A 15,112-nucleotide genomic window follows, 5' to 3' on the forward strand; every position below is an offset into this window, starting at 1 on the left:
GCAGGTGGCAGAGCCAGGCCTAGAACCAGGTGGTCAGCCTGTCAGACCCATGGTCTTTCCGGGTCCAGGTCTCTCTCAGGGAAATGAATCTCCCACACTTAAGACGGCTTCAGAGCTTGAGAAGCCACACGGAGGTGGGGGGGAGGCCTGTCCCACAGCAGCCTCTCACCTCCCTCACATCACCCCCAGGCAGGGGAACCAAGGCCTGTGGCTGCATCTCACAGCTCTGAGAACCAAGGCGGCCCCTGGCCAACCACAGCCACCTCCCTCTGCACTCAGTGCATCACAAATGGGCCTGCGCCTCCAGCCCAGCCCACGCCTGCAAAGCCTGCTGGCCTGAGGAGCCTCAGCTGGTCTCCAGCAGGGCCTGGGACCCTCAGGTCTCTGAGCTGGAGGCTGATGAACCCTCCCACCTTCCTGGGGCAGGTAGCACTGTCATCCTAGGGAGTGTCTCAGTTTGCCTTTCACAAGGTCTTTTCATTTAGTCTTAACCATCCCATCAGTCTCGCCAACTACATTACCATTAAAGCTGGAGAAGCCCCACTGGTGGGAACTACCTCCATCCCTGGCCTGGGCCCAGCTCCTCTGAAGGGCTCCCGTCTAACCTCAGATTGTCAGTGACATTCATCCCAACCACATCAGTCAGCCCCTTTCTGCAGGACTTCCTTTATCACAAGGTTTCCCTCACGGGTCTAGGCTGGATGGGTTCCCAGCATCTTTCGTCCACCTAGTAGGGGAGTACAGACCACAACACCCAGCACAACCTTCTCCCCACCCAGGGGCTCAGGCCACACAACTCCTCCCCACAGGGCAGCAGGTGGGCTCTGCAGACCCCACGCACAGCTGCTGAGAACATGCCCTGGGATCTTGGAGACTCACTCCTGAGGAGGAACAGAGGAGAGGGAGAGCCCTGTCCCCTCAGCAGGACAGTGAACCGGGAAAAGGCCTCCCATTTATAGGAGTCAATCCCCATCCCCTGTGGACCTAAGAAAGGATGCCCTGTCAGCCTCCAGCCTGTGCTCCTGCTCCTTCTCCCTCAAGTAACACCCTTCCCTCCCGTCTCCTGACACATGTCTGCTGACCCTTCCAGAAGCAGCTCAAATGGCCTCCCTGGGGGCCTGCCCTGTTCTGTCTCAGAAGGTATTAGATGCTCTCTGTGCTGGGTTCTCGCAGACCTTTAGCAAGTCATCACTCATTTGTGATACCAACAGGCATCACTGGCTCTTGCCCTCCCTCTTATGATGCAGGACCAAGGTCCTGTGAACAGGTGAGGCGAGGAGGCCACTCAGGCTGGTGCAAGTGCAGGTCAGCCCTGAGAGTGGTTGTCTTGTTGTCTCACTCTAGTGCCAACCCTGGCTGTGAGGACCCTGGGGTGTCACATATGCTCTCGAACAACACAAGCTGCTTTCAGCTAAACTACACATAGCAGCCATCACTGGTTTCCATTCAGCAGATATTTACTGAGCACACCTGTCTCTCGGCGCTGCGAGGAACTTCCCTTCCCATCCTGTTCACCATTTGCTCCTTCACTGAGCCACAAGGTGGCTTCACAGGCAGCATGACCTCACCCAGCACCTCCTGTTCTGGCAAATTCAAGGGCCCAGACCACACCGTTCTGTGGGAAAACAAAGGTGAGCTCCTCTCTGCTAGTCGTCCCCACAGACCCCAATCAGTCACGTGTGCGCTGTCCTTCCCTAGCTAATATCACAGCCCACCCTGTCCAGGGTGAGTGCCCCACCTCCCTAGGACCCAGGCATGACTCCATCATGGGTTGGGCCCAAAGACATCTTCCAGCGTCAGCCATCTCGCTTTCCAGTGGAGACACAGCATACTCATGTTTTAATACTCAAGTTGAGTCATCTGCCCTCAACAACAAAAAAGAAGAGGGAGAAAACAGAGGCAACTTAAATTGGGCAGCAATTCTACTCCAGTAGTATTTACTCTTCAAAACCTGAGGACTTGGAGGGAACTTGAGATGGAAGCTGTAAATCCATGGGTTAGCCTTGGGGTCCCTTGGTCCATCTCTCTGCTCCCACCGGCCTTTCCTGGTGGGCAGTGGTGTGCTGGTAACTGCCTAACATCTGGCTCCTCAGGAGGAAAAAGCCCTGGTCTCCAGCATTTGAAAATTTCTGTGGTGTAAATACTCCCACTAGGGCTCATTTCAAATTACCAACCTGATGACACACAACATACAGTTGGGAAAAGACGCATGAAAGGAGCTCTCACAGCCAGTTCCAGCTGGCTCCAGCACACCACTGTCTGTGGGGGAATCTCATGTTTCAATACACAGGACACAGGTTTCATACAGCCTGGCCCCTGCATACCAGCCCACTGTTTCATAAAGAAGAAAAGGCGTGTCTTCCAGAGCAGCAAGAAACACTTGCTGAGGGTGGGAGGTCGGCCTGCAATACGGCAGCATCCTAAGGGATTCGCAAGAGTAGTATTAACTGTGTTTGATTTCCACCTTAAAACCTAATTCTCCCCTTCAACAACCAGAGCTAAGGCTTGGGGACTCCTCATGGACCCTCCTCCTTCACTAGACAGTCCTGGCCCAAACTCAAATGGAGTCCCCCACATCCCATCTACCTCCCCATGAGACTGTGTATCCTGGGGGCACAGAATGACTTTTTCTTTGGGAGCCCAGCGTGCATGGAGGCGGGATTTTGGAGACAAACAGACCTTGATTCCATTTCTGCCTCCACCACTAAGCTGTGTAATCGTGGGCAGATCCTCAGTGGCCTCATCTGTAAACTGGGATAATACCTACTTCACAGGGTTGTTGGGAGGGCTAAATAAATGTAGTACAAAAAGCACCCAGCACAGGGCAGGGCCAACAGGCACACCACCACTACTTCCCTCCTTCATGTCCCCAGGGGAGTGGGGCCTGAGCCACAGCCAGACAATGTCGCCACTTAGTAGCTGTGCTCAGAATCGCCCAGAGGCCTGTAGGTGTTCCTGGATTTGAGGAAAACTGCTCAGAGAAGAGAAAGGATGGTTGGTTTCTGGTGAGAATGAAGACCGTGTTTTCTGAGAGGCCATCTGGTGTTATGGAAAGTCATTGGGCACTAGTATCAGGTTCACGTCCCAGCATTGCCACACAGTAGAAGTTTGACCTTGGGCTAGTTGTTCAATCTTTTCCAAACTCACTTGCCTCATCTGTGAAATGAACAAAATGATTTCTATGTCATCAGATAAACACTCAATAGGTGTCTGATGCCCTTCTCCCTGCTCTTGACCCCTCTTCCAGCACCCTTTCCACATCTGACTGCCTCCTACACCTCCTTCGTGGTTCCCTCCAACCGCATTTTCTCAACCCTGCTTTCAGGGGTGCTGCCTAGTTTCCCTCAGGACTCTGAACCTCTTGGGAGAGAATCTCAAAGGCCACAGCCATCCACAGTACTCCAGATCCTAATGATCTAAATGTTTACAATATTCAGTAACGTTCAGACTCTTGGTGATGCACTCAGGATGACAAAGTTATGTCAAGGATGACATATGAAGTACATGCCAAGTTATTCATTGCAGTAAAAGGCTCCACAGTCAAACCACTGACCCAAGACACTTTCTTCCCATTAACAACTTCTCTCCGCAACCACAAGGGGACCTCCCTGGGCACAGACCCTGCAATGGTCAGGGTAGGGGTTATTTTTCCCACATTCAGGAACATTCTGAAACTTCCTGACTCAACTGAAGCACTTCTGTGGTGGGAAGACTGCTCATGACCCCGATCCTGAGGGCACACACTGACCAGCATGGCTTCTGTGCTGACTAGTGCCCTTCAGGTTAGACTCTCCCGAGATGTGCCAGTGCCACAGTCGGCTGTCATGGAAATGTGGGGCTTTAGGACTAGACACAATTAGGTCTGAATCTCATCTTTTTTACTTATTACCTGAGTGGCCCTGGCCAAGTTGCTGAACTATCCAAGCCTACGAGCTACCACAACAGTGGTGGGACACGTTCCTACCTGAGGAGTCTCTGGATTTAGTAAATGGGGCCCTGTGCGTGCGCCCAGTGCAGTCACAACTGCTCAACAAATACTCCTATGTTATCGAGAATCCACTGTATAAAGATACTTCCTCCATTGTGAATGTGTTGGCTTCACTACTAGACTGCAATTCCAGGGGCGCCCCCTCCTGGCAGTACATTTTCCTAATTTCCTTCAAAAAATAAAACTGTCCTTGGGGAGAGGAAACACCTGAGCATAAATACCCACTATTCCCTTCAGTCAACTGATTTCTATATTTCAAGATGTGAGCCACTGAAAATCTTTACGATGAAAGAAAACTGTAAATGTGCGTCATAACATACTTCCCAACATACACAGTGGATTCTCCACTCACCAGAAAGAAATGCCGTGAAACCTAAGCAAATGGAAACACAGAAGAAACTAGATGTTCGTGGCCATAGGACGGGAATAAACGGGTCACAAAACAAGAAATGCAATTACTTCACACGTGCAGGAGGAAAAACATGGGGACACTGAATTAATGTTTGCCCCTAGGGTTGCAGTCTCTGGCTGCAGTTTTCAGCACATGCACACTCCCCACTGGCCTCGCCATCTGAAACAGCAATCAGTATAAAAGCAAACTAATCCTGAGGCAGAGATCCCTCTGGGGGGATTCATTTAGAACGTGCAGCCCTGTTCCTACCACCATCATCATGTGGGACACCAGCTCTATCAAGGAGGATGCTGTCTTCCCTCCTGGCTTTCAGAGCTCATGGGACCCTGCAAATGATGCTGGAATCTATTGGCGAACTCCTTAAACCTCCCCATGTGGGTGATGGAAGGACTTCTCCCTCCCAGAGCGGGCTCTCCTGGGGCTGAACCCATCTGTCACTTAGATCTGCCTCTGATTCTCATCAAGACCGTCAGCGAGAGCTGGCCTCTGCCCATTGCATTATTGTAACCATTCCACTGCCGTGTTCACCCTTTCTTTCCTCTGGGCCTTCGGCCTAGGGAATGTGTGGAGGAAGGGAGGCAAGTCACTGTCCTCATTCTCTGTAGGGTTTGCAGATCTAGGGGGACCCGTTTATCAGAATGTGAGTAATAGAGCAGCCCCCAACCCCTACCTGGGAAAAATATCTACCACTAATTTCTCTGCCTGCGTGTCACTATATCTTAGTCCTTAAAATAATTTTGACCCATTTCCTATACCTGTCCACACCAAAGGCCAAAATCTGCTTTTCTACCACATTTATTTGCAGGTGTCTGGACAGGCCTTGTGGGCCTCCGGCACGTCACGTGGTCCATGTGTTTTCCTCTGGCAGATGCTCTGGGCATATTTCATGCAGTTGACATTCATTGAGTGCTTACTACGTACAAGGCACAGAGACTAACACTTGATATGAATGATCTCATTAATCCTCCAATAGCTCTCTGGGCAGGCAGGATCATTACATCCTCTTCACAGATGAGAAAGTGGCTCAGAGGAGTAGAATGACTTGTCCAAGATCCAAGGCTGACAAATTACAGAAAGAAGTCAAACCCAGGTCAGTCTGGCCGCAAAGCACTTGGTCTAGTCCTGTACTTCTAATACAATCGTATTTGTAAAAACAGCTTTGCTGAGATACACAATACATTTCACCCACTTCAAGGGTCCAAATCAATGGCTTTAGTGTATTCACAGAGATGTGCAGCCATCAAGAGTCAATGTTAGGACACATTCTCCACCTAAGAAAGGAACTTCGTGTCCTTCATCTGCCACTGCCTTCTCCCTTCTTCCCCACCCTCTCGCAGACCTGAACATCGCTAATCTATTCTGGACTTCCATATGAGTGGAGTCGCGTACTATATGGTCTTTGGTGTCTGATTTCTTTCACTTACATAATGTGTCAAGCTTTATCCATGTTGTAGCGTGCATCAGTACGTCATTCCTTTCACTGAGTGAATAATATTCCATTGGATGCATAGACAACATTTGGGTTCATTTGTTTCGTTGGAGCAAAACTTAAACTTGTATTATCTGTAAGCCACTACCACTGGAGGTATTTCTGTTGTATATAACCAAACTGATTTTCTTTTGGTGAGGAAGATTGGCCCTGAGCTGATATTATACACTTGAAAGTTAAGAGAGTAGATCAGAAATATTATCATCACACATGCAAAAAACTGGTAAGTATGTGAGGAGATGGAGGCATTAACTATCCTCATTGTAGTAATCATTTTGCAGGGCATACATTTATCAAATCACCATCTTGTACATTTTAACATACATATGTTCAATGGCAGTAATGTTGTCATAAAGCTGGGAGAAAAGAACGTGTATGGTAGTTAGCTTTGTGAGGTGTGATAACAAGTGATTTTTATTCTTCTGTACAATTTTCTATGTTTTCTAAATTTTATATAATCAACATGGATTGTTCTCAGGAAAAAAAAAATCCTTCTTTTTACAAATTTTTATGTCCCTTGGCTCATCAGGCAACAAGAGTGTGAGCTGAGAGGATTCAAGAGGGGAGTGAGGTTGGGAGGGGGGCCAGGGCTGGGGAAAGAAGGAGCCACTGGTCTAACCTCATCAACAAGCAGTCATGGACTCCTTGTGCCCCAGCTGGTTCTCCTGCCAGACCCTGATGCCCCAAATGAGCCTCCTCCTCGGTGAGCAGCAGAGCAGGGGTAGCAGCTCCAGGCGGGTGTGGAGGACGCTGAGGAGTCAGGTGGGAGCGGGAGCTGGGGCTTGCATGATATTAAAACTCTGACTCCTCCAGCTTCTTTGAGGGTTGAGGGGGAGGGAAAGGGGTCTGGGGCTTTTCTGGGATGCCTGCAACTTCCTCAGGACAGGAAAACCTCCATCAAACCTCTACCTCAAAGGGCAGTTATTTGTCCTGCTCCATTGGGCTGCTGCCGCTGAGATCCTCAGACCAGTGTCTCATTTTCCACCTCCCTGTTTGGTGGAAACAAATCCAGTCTCAGGTCCTTGTCTCCGTCCGCTCCCCAGTGCCCAGCCTGCTTCCTTCGTCTCCTCCCAGGCTGAGGAGGGCATGTGTGGGGAGTGAGGGGTCAGAAAAGCTGCCACTGGCCATCATTAGGGACAGCTGAGCTGTGCCACCACCTGCAGAGATGGGGATGTGTGGCTTCAGGTGTGGGAGGGAAGTGGGGTCTTCCTCTCTTGCTCTGCTGGTGACCTTTCTGTGTGGTTACTGGTTGTTTCTGAGCTCTCAATGGGGGTTGGGGCTATGCTGCAGGAGCTGCCTCATGGGAACCAGGCTCGGACTTGGTGGCCTGGTCCCCTGCCCTTGTCCCCAGAACTTCCTTGTGGTGGAACGAGGGGCTGAATTCAGCAGTCATACCCGCTGGGTCGAAATTCTGGTTCTGCCACATATTGACCATAAAATTTTGGACAAATTGTAAATACCCTGGCAGAGTGGCTTTATCTTTCTGAGCTTCAATTCCTCACCTGGAAAATGGATACAATAATGCCTCACTCAAGGTGTTCTTGGGAGAGTAGGTGAAATCGTGCACTTTCCGACCGGTGTCTGAACAGGGACACAGATTCTTCATGTATACAGCATCATACATTTCTTGCTGGATAAAAACTTGCCGACGGCCACTGTAAAAAAGGTGACGTTTCCTTGGTTCATAATTGACAGTGTTATTGTGATCCAACAGTTAAAAACAGGAAAGGTTCCCTCTGGGACGTGAGGCAGTTGTGGTAACACAGAGGTCGCACACGTCCCCACACTCCCCACTGCCCTCCACCTCCTGCACTGTGGCAAACATTGTGGGAACCTTTGAAAAAGTCCATTCCCCCTTACCCATCAATAGGAGAAATATTACCACGATTGTTGATGATGAGCAGAGGATGTGGGAGACGAAACATAAGGAAAAAATAGGCAAGATAAATAAGCATGAAAGACAGTCATCGTCACAGGTAATCAAACAAATGCAAATGAAGAAAACTAGGTATCATACTTTCCCTGTCACATCAGCACAGGGTTATTTTTTTAACGTGAATACTCCATTTGGCAATGGGACACTACGACAGGCACTCTCATGTATGGTAGAGAGATTTTTAAATGAGTAAAAGCTTCTTGGTAGTACATTTGATGTGTCAGAAACATTTAAACATTTATAATATTTATACCTGGGAGCCAGCCCAGTGGCGTAGTGGTTCAGTTCGCACGCTCCACTGGTGACCTGGCAGCCCAGTGGATCCTGGGTGCGGACCTACCACCACTCGTCAATCCACGCTGTGGTGGCATCCCACATAAATAGAGGAAGACTGGAACAGATGGTAGCTCAGGACCAATCTTCCTCACAAAAAATAAATAAATAAGTAAATAAAATATTTCTACCTTTTCCTTGTTAACTCCGCTTCTGGGACTTACCCCGAGGGAAAAACCTTCATGCAGAAGAAGCTTATGTACAAAGACATTCATTTTGGTCTATTTATAATAGTGAAAATATTGGAACCCAATGAGAGGGTAAATGACATAAGGACAAGTTACAACATTAAGGTGGTGACAATGGCAGCCCCAGGTAAGCCGGGTTGGGCGGGTGACTGAGAAGATGGAAAGGATTTGGTCAGAAGGAACAAGAATAAACACGTGCTGAGCATCTACCATAGACAAGATCTGCACCTGGAGTGTTCCATACATTCTCTCATTGCAGCCTCACAGCACCATGTGTTTCCTGTGGGGCTGGGAGGGATACTGAGGCAGGGAGGACAGGACAACAGAAGACCTGTTGCTCATGACCAGGCACTGTGACACATGGCAGGAATCTGGCTTTCTATGTAGCCCCACTGAGTAGATGACACCACCCTCATCTTAAGTTTGAGGAAACCAAGGCTCAGAAAGGCCAACGAACTTGCCTGAGAGCTCAGCACTACTAAGTCTTAGCCCAGGTATCTAAGAGCTCCAGGACCACGTTCTGCCTCAGACTGCAGAGAGCTGGGGACTCGGGCTGTGCTGCCCTCCTCTCCTAACCCTCCTCACCCCCACTCCCACACCCAGACCTCTGAATTCTTAACTAAGGGGATAGAGGAACCTACGCTATTTGACAGAAATTTCTCTCGCAACTTCTGTTCCCGCTGCCCCAGCCTCTAGGAAAATTATTCCTTTTATGTTTCTCAATAGGGAAACAACTGCTCCCTTTGTGCCTTCCCCCATCTGAATTCTATTTCCTTTTTCTGCTCAACAAATGCTATCATTTCCCCGTTAGGGTCATGGAGTCTGCGGGATCAGTGAGCACTTTAAGGAGTCCTCCTGGGTCTTTTCTTTCTCGAGCTGTGGTTAAGTCTAGGCTGGCTCCTCTGGGGGCGCTTCCACTGCTCTGCCATTGTAGCACTTGTCACCATTCTCAGGGAGCTGCATACATGGCAGGAACAGGGTGCACAGAAGCTGCCTCTGCCCCCAGCTGCCCTCTCTTTGTATGCTATTGGTTGCCACACAACCACTGAGGGCGGGCGTAAGTCCCCCAGAGGAGGAAATGCAGCTTTTTCTGCCTCACCCAAGCTGGCACAGCCTTACCGACTTCTAAACAGATTGAGAGCAGCCACTACCAGGCTGCATGGGGTCTCATAGGACAGGGGAGGGCTGGGAGGTGGGAGGGGCCCAGTGGCTCTAGCCGCAATGTCCTTTCTATCCCTTAAACAGTGACAAAACAAACTCTCTTTCCTGTAAACACAGGTTGGATTAAAGCAGATTTAGGAAGCGCTGGGTTCATGGTAAACTCATTTTTATTAAGAATCAAAGTTGACTGAGCTAGTGAACTCTTGTCCTTTACTTAAGAGAATAATTTTTCAAACATTCAAAGCATAGGGCATCTTATCATCATATCTAATTTTAGTTCTTATTATTTTACAAGAGAAGAAAGTATACTTATACGCATCGCAAGGAGGGCACAGGAAGTGTTGGTATATGAGAAAGGGAATTGGCTGTCATCACACTGCCCTTGCCCAGTCTCTCAGTCGTTATTGGAATTGGTCCTTCCTTTATGTTTTATCTGTTCCAGATGTGCACTGGGAAGAGAACTGGAAATCAGGAATCTGGATCTTATAAAGATGGTGGTACCAACTTCTCTCTAGTGATTTCCCTCAGTGTTCTTATAAATTGGAACTCCATCTCCCTGTTCATGGTAAAGAATCTTTTCTGTAGCCTGTGAGAAATAGCTTAATAAATTTATTTAAATATAAGAAGGAAAGATCAAGAGAGAGAGAGGAAACAGAAGTCAGGCAGCTCGAAACCACACAGATACACAGATCTAACTTCACTGCTGTGTGAGCTCTGGCAGCTCTCTTCATTAAATCGTTGGTCTTTGGAAATTCCCTCATTCCTATCTTTTCCTGAACCCTGGCCCCTTGCCTTCTATTTAGTGATTTAGGTCTATTGATGCAAATAATCCCTAATCAATCTTAAGTCAAAATTGGGGTGAGTTTATTATGAGCCACGTTTGAGGACTATAACCCAGGACCTACTTTCTTCAAGGAAGGAAGGGCACCAAAGAAGTGTACAGAGTGGATATATACCGTCTTGGGACAAAGAGCATACATCACATATGACAGGAATAGCCCTTTTCCTACTGTCACGAGATGTTTACCTGACACAGCAGGATGGTGGTCAGCTGGTCACAGTCAGTGGCCAAAAGCCAAACACAGCAGAACAGAAATGGATACTTAGCTCCCAGGAAAAGATGCTTATTTTTAAAGAAATGCTGATATGGGGGAAATTACATACCTATATTTAAGAGCATCGTGCCTGTCTTTGGAACATAGTAAATGCTTAAAGCAGATGTACAATGCCTGCTCAACAGGCCACATCAGGCCCTTTGGAAAAACAAGGTCAGGCTGAATTAGTTTCAAAGTAAATGGCTTCCTCATATACTATTGCTTTTCATTTCTTTATCATTTTCCGCCTTTTTATCTATAATGTTTCAATAGAAAGCATTGATGATCAAAATACAGTCCCTCAGTGCCAGGGTGGTTGCTGCCTGCCCTGGGTCCGTCACGTCCCTCAGTGCTGGGCTTGGATCACATTTATTTGCCCAGTTATCCACGTTGGGGGGAAATAGTTGGACAGCATAGGGGTATTGATTAACAGAGGAAGCATTTCATGGGTTGTATAATTTTTCAATTAATTTAGATTGTCACACAAACATCATGCATATACTTCACGTGACTCGTCATGCTCACATTGTTTACGATTATAGAATGGGTACAAGAACAATGTTGATAATTCAATATCTGAAAAGATTAGTTTTAAAATGAGTTCTTCAGCATAGTCTTTATCAAAAAAGGGCTTGTAAGATCAATTGACCATCTCAAGTCACTGAGCAATCCTTACTCTAGCCAGCATGCCACTCTACAACACTGAGTAAAGAAAATAGTAATTAGTTTGAAAATTATGATTAATACAAGGATTCTAAGGAGAATAGAAATGGGGATTGTAATCTGTGTCAAAAAAGGGAACCAATACCTGAAGTGGGCCAAGCAAACAAATCAAGACTGGTGTAGAATAACTTAAGGCATTAGCCTATTTTTTTTTCATGTGCTTTAGCAGAGATGACACATTGGAAGATTCATCAGGTATAAAAACACAGCATTCAGCTTGAATGATTGTACATGTATCACCTTGGGATGCAGTTAGGACATCTAAGGCCATTCTATTTTGAAGGACAGCCTCTCTCATTAAAGACATTTTAGTGTTTAATAAGGCTATTTCTGCTTGACTATCATTAAGATCTTAATTAGTTAATTTAGTCAGGCCTTATATATGTGATATGACATCTTCTATCCCCAAGGAAGGAACAACTATAGCTACTAGGTTGCCATACCAGTGGGACACTGAACGAGCCCATCTGGCCTTAAAGAGAAGATTGGCAACAGATGTTAGCTCAGGGTGACTCCTTCCCTGTATCCAAGGGAATCTCAGGGTGCAGTGTTTTAGCCATCTAGACAGTAGCCAAAGCCAGAGGTATTTTTCATATAACAACTGAGTTCCATTAGGAGCCCCCCAATAAAGGCCTGGCCTTCAAGACCAGTCTGTTCCAAATCAATCACTTTCTTTAAGTATGATAGTATTCTGAAACCTGAAATAGAACAATCATGAAATAGGTGTATGGTTTCAGCATTACAGAGGTTTAAATGAGGAGATATAATCTTGGCAATACAGGCCTGGTCTGGAGTCTTGGGACAGCTGTCTACAACAGATGCCATCTTCTTCTCATCCTGGTCTGGAGATGTTTGCATTGGTCAGTTAAAGCTGGGTATGAGAAATAGGAACTGACACCCACTCAGGTGGGGAAGACTTTTTTTTTTAATGAAAAATATGAATCCATGAGTCTATGCCTTTTGATTCCTCAGCACATGAATTGATTACAAGTACCTGGTGTGGTCCTTTCCAACAGGGCTGCCAAGAGTCTATTCTCTGGTGTCTTTTCCAATGAACAAAATCTCCAGGTTGAAGTCCATGGTCCTTCAGGCTTTCATCTCCCAGGAGCTCACTGGGAAATGAATCAGCTACCAACCTCTCACTTCTACTAACTGTCTCAATGAGACCTTGACAGTAATATAAGATATCTCCTTTATGCAGAATTGGTTCATACATTCCTTGATCTAATTGCATATGCTGTCCAGTTATTATCTCCAAAGTGGACGACAGAAGTTTACCAAAGTGTGTAGATCTAAGGTTGAGGAGCACTTAGGGGAAGATCTTTTGGCCATGAGAGATTAAATGCTTCCAAAGCTTTGCCAATTGAGTTTTTATTGCATCATTAGTTCTAGGGTTGTATCATTGGCCAAATGTCACCAATAGATTTAATTTCTTGTCCAGTGAAATGAGTTCCCTGGTCACTGTGTAACTCAGAAGGATTTCCCCTAATAGGAATTATCCTTTCCAATAATAATTTACCTACAGCTATCACTCTTCTGCAAGAAAAGGCCTCAACCCAGTGTGAGAACATACAGATCATTACAAGAGATATTTATCATTGATATCACGGCATTTGAACAAAGCTGAATTGCCATACCTCAAAAGGTCCATGAGGAAGGGAAAGTGGCTTTGCGGCCCATGAAATAGTTTCCCTAGATAATATTTTGGGCATATAGCACAACGAGTATAGGCTTTATGAGCCACTGTGGGAGAAAGTTTCCAAGAATTGTTTTCCCCATGAAATCATCTTTTCAGGTGCCCAGTGGATAATTGGTTGTATGCTGGGGCAGTGTCAATTGTGCTTCATTAGGCACTATGGTTTTGGGGGTTTTTTTTATTGAACCCAAACCACCTCTGTGTGGTGGTGTCAAAAATTCCCTGTTTTTATTGCCACCTTTGTTTCCCTTCTTCTGTGGCACTTTCTTGAGACTGGAGAGGGAAATCTTTTACTGGCTTAGCAGAGTGAATAGAAAGTAGCGGGCATTCTCTAGGCTGGGCAGCATATCCAGCTAGAGAATGTCCTTGCTTATCATTTATTTAAGACTTGACTATAAAGCAGATTAGATAATCGAATGCTGTCATGGTCATTTTCCTCCTGTGTTGCCAGAAGCAAGGTAGCAGAGTTAAGAGAGTGAATAATATTTACCTGCACAATGTGACCTAAGAAGGCTTATCAGCATTTGCTTGACAATGCTTCCCATGCAACTTAGCATAGCAAACAAGCCTAATTAGTTTAGTATCTTCCTCTTTATAGGAAGAGAGAACACATTTCTTTGAGAGGGCCCAGGGGCCCTCTGAAAACTAGCAGAGAAATTTTTAAGTCAAGAGAAAGACTTCATTAGGATATGAAATTGGGGGAGCTTGTGCAAAATATCAAAAGGTTAAAACACTTGGTCAAACAACATCAATTGTTTGCTGAACCGTGTTGCTGCGAAACAATGGTCACTGTGAAACAGTGTTTTAGTTATCCATTTAGCCAAAGTGAGACTCACTCAAAAGTAAAGAAAACCTTTTATAATCTCTTAACCAAGAGTGGACTAAAAATTCAGCAAAAGTATCCTTTTAAGAAAGAGAAAACCAAATTCTAATTTTTGTACTAGCTTACTTTGATGTTAAACCTTACTCACTCCATTAAGTTCATATTACTCCTGGCCAACTTGACAACGCACAAAATTCTTTCTCAGGGTTCCTCATCCACAAATCCTCTATAACTTTCTTTTTACATTCAGAATTTATCCCATGCTTCTTTGCTTCCTAGTACTTTAGGACAAATTTATCTTTCTTAACAAAACAAATGAAAATACTTCCATGCTTTATATCTTCTTTACTGAAAACATACATCTTACTTTCTTGGAACACAAAGACGTTTTCCTTAAATTTTAGTAGCCTTAATCACATACAGTAATTAGAATTTTTAACCCTTACAGATCATACCTTTTAGTGAAAACTACGAAGTAAGCGATTATAAAGTGTCTTTTACATTAGCATTCTGTAGGCTTGGGAAACTTATAAATACTTTTTATAATTTCTAGAAACATTCTACTTCATAGTACAATTTTCAATAAAATAAAAACCTGTTTAATAGTAGCCCCAAGCTTCTTTTGATTTCTCTCTACTAAGACAAAAGTAAATAAACTATATTTAATAATTAATGTCTAATAGTTTATCTTATTTGGGAATTATCTAGATACTCAATAAATTTTATCATTTGACTCAATTAGCAAAACTCTAAGGTTTCAAGTTGCCAAATTTTTGAAATTAAGTACATACACCATAATACAGAATTATTGTTAAAAATTCACCCAACATTTTTATCTTTTTCAAATCTATTTAGTTTACTTGTTTCCATGTTGAGAACTCTGGAAATGTGTTTATTTTAATCAAACCAGCAAACTTAAGCTTGCATTTACAGAAGGTGATTTTATGTCATGTTAGCTTGAAAGACGTTTGGGTTTTTTTCCATTACATTTATAAAAGCACTTACTTTAAGCCAATTAAATAGAGCTCTTTGGAGATTATACCATCCAGAGGTAAAATATCACACATACATAACACACATATGGATACACATACACAACCGCTCCACAGCTACTCTTTTAAGATTACTGCCATGACTCAGGTACAGTAATGTAAGGCTCACTAGTTATGAAAGAATAGTTGAATCCAAATTTAGTTTTAAGCTTTGTCCACTAATTGTTGTGGAGAAGACACTCAAGATTCTAGATTTTGGGAGAAAGTGCTCTTATGG

General features: G+C 45.2%; 1 protein-coding gene across 1 annotated transcript in view; it reads left to right on the forward strand.

Moving 5' to 3' along the window:
• Nucleotides 1-6,561: 6,561 nt before the first annotated feature.
• LOC139081749 (CD48 antigen-like) overlaps nt 6,562-15,112 on the forward strand; it is a 91,496-nt gene continuing 82,945 nt past the window's right edge. Inside the window, exon 1 of the mRNA XM_070608543.1 lies at nt 6,562-6,592. Coding sequence (XP_070464644.1) covers nt 6,568-6,592 — 25 coding nt within the window. The 5' untranslated portion in view covers nt 6,562-6,567. The remainder of the gene's footprint in view (nt 6,593-15,112) is intronic.

Source organism: Equus przewalskii, unplaced genomic scaffold (assembly GCF_037783145.1).
Source record: "Equus przewalskii isolate Varuska unplaced genomic scaffold, EquPr2 ChrUn-9, whole genome shotgun sequence".
NCBI classification, from domain to species: Eukaryota; Metazoa; Chordata; class Mammalia; order Perissodactyla; family Equidae; genus Equus; species Equus przewalskii.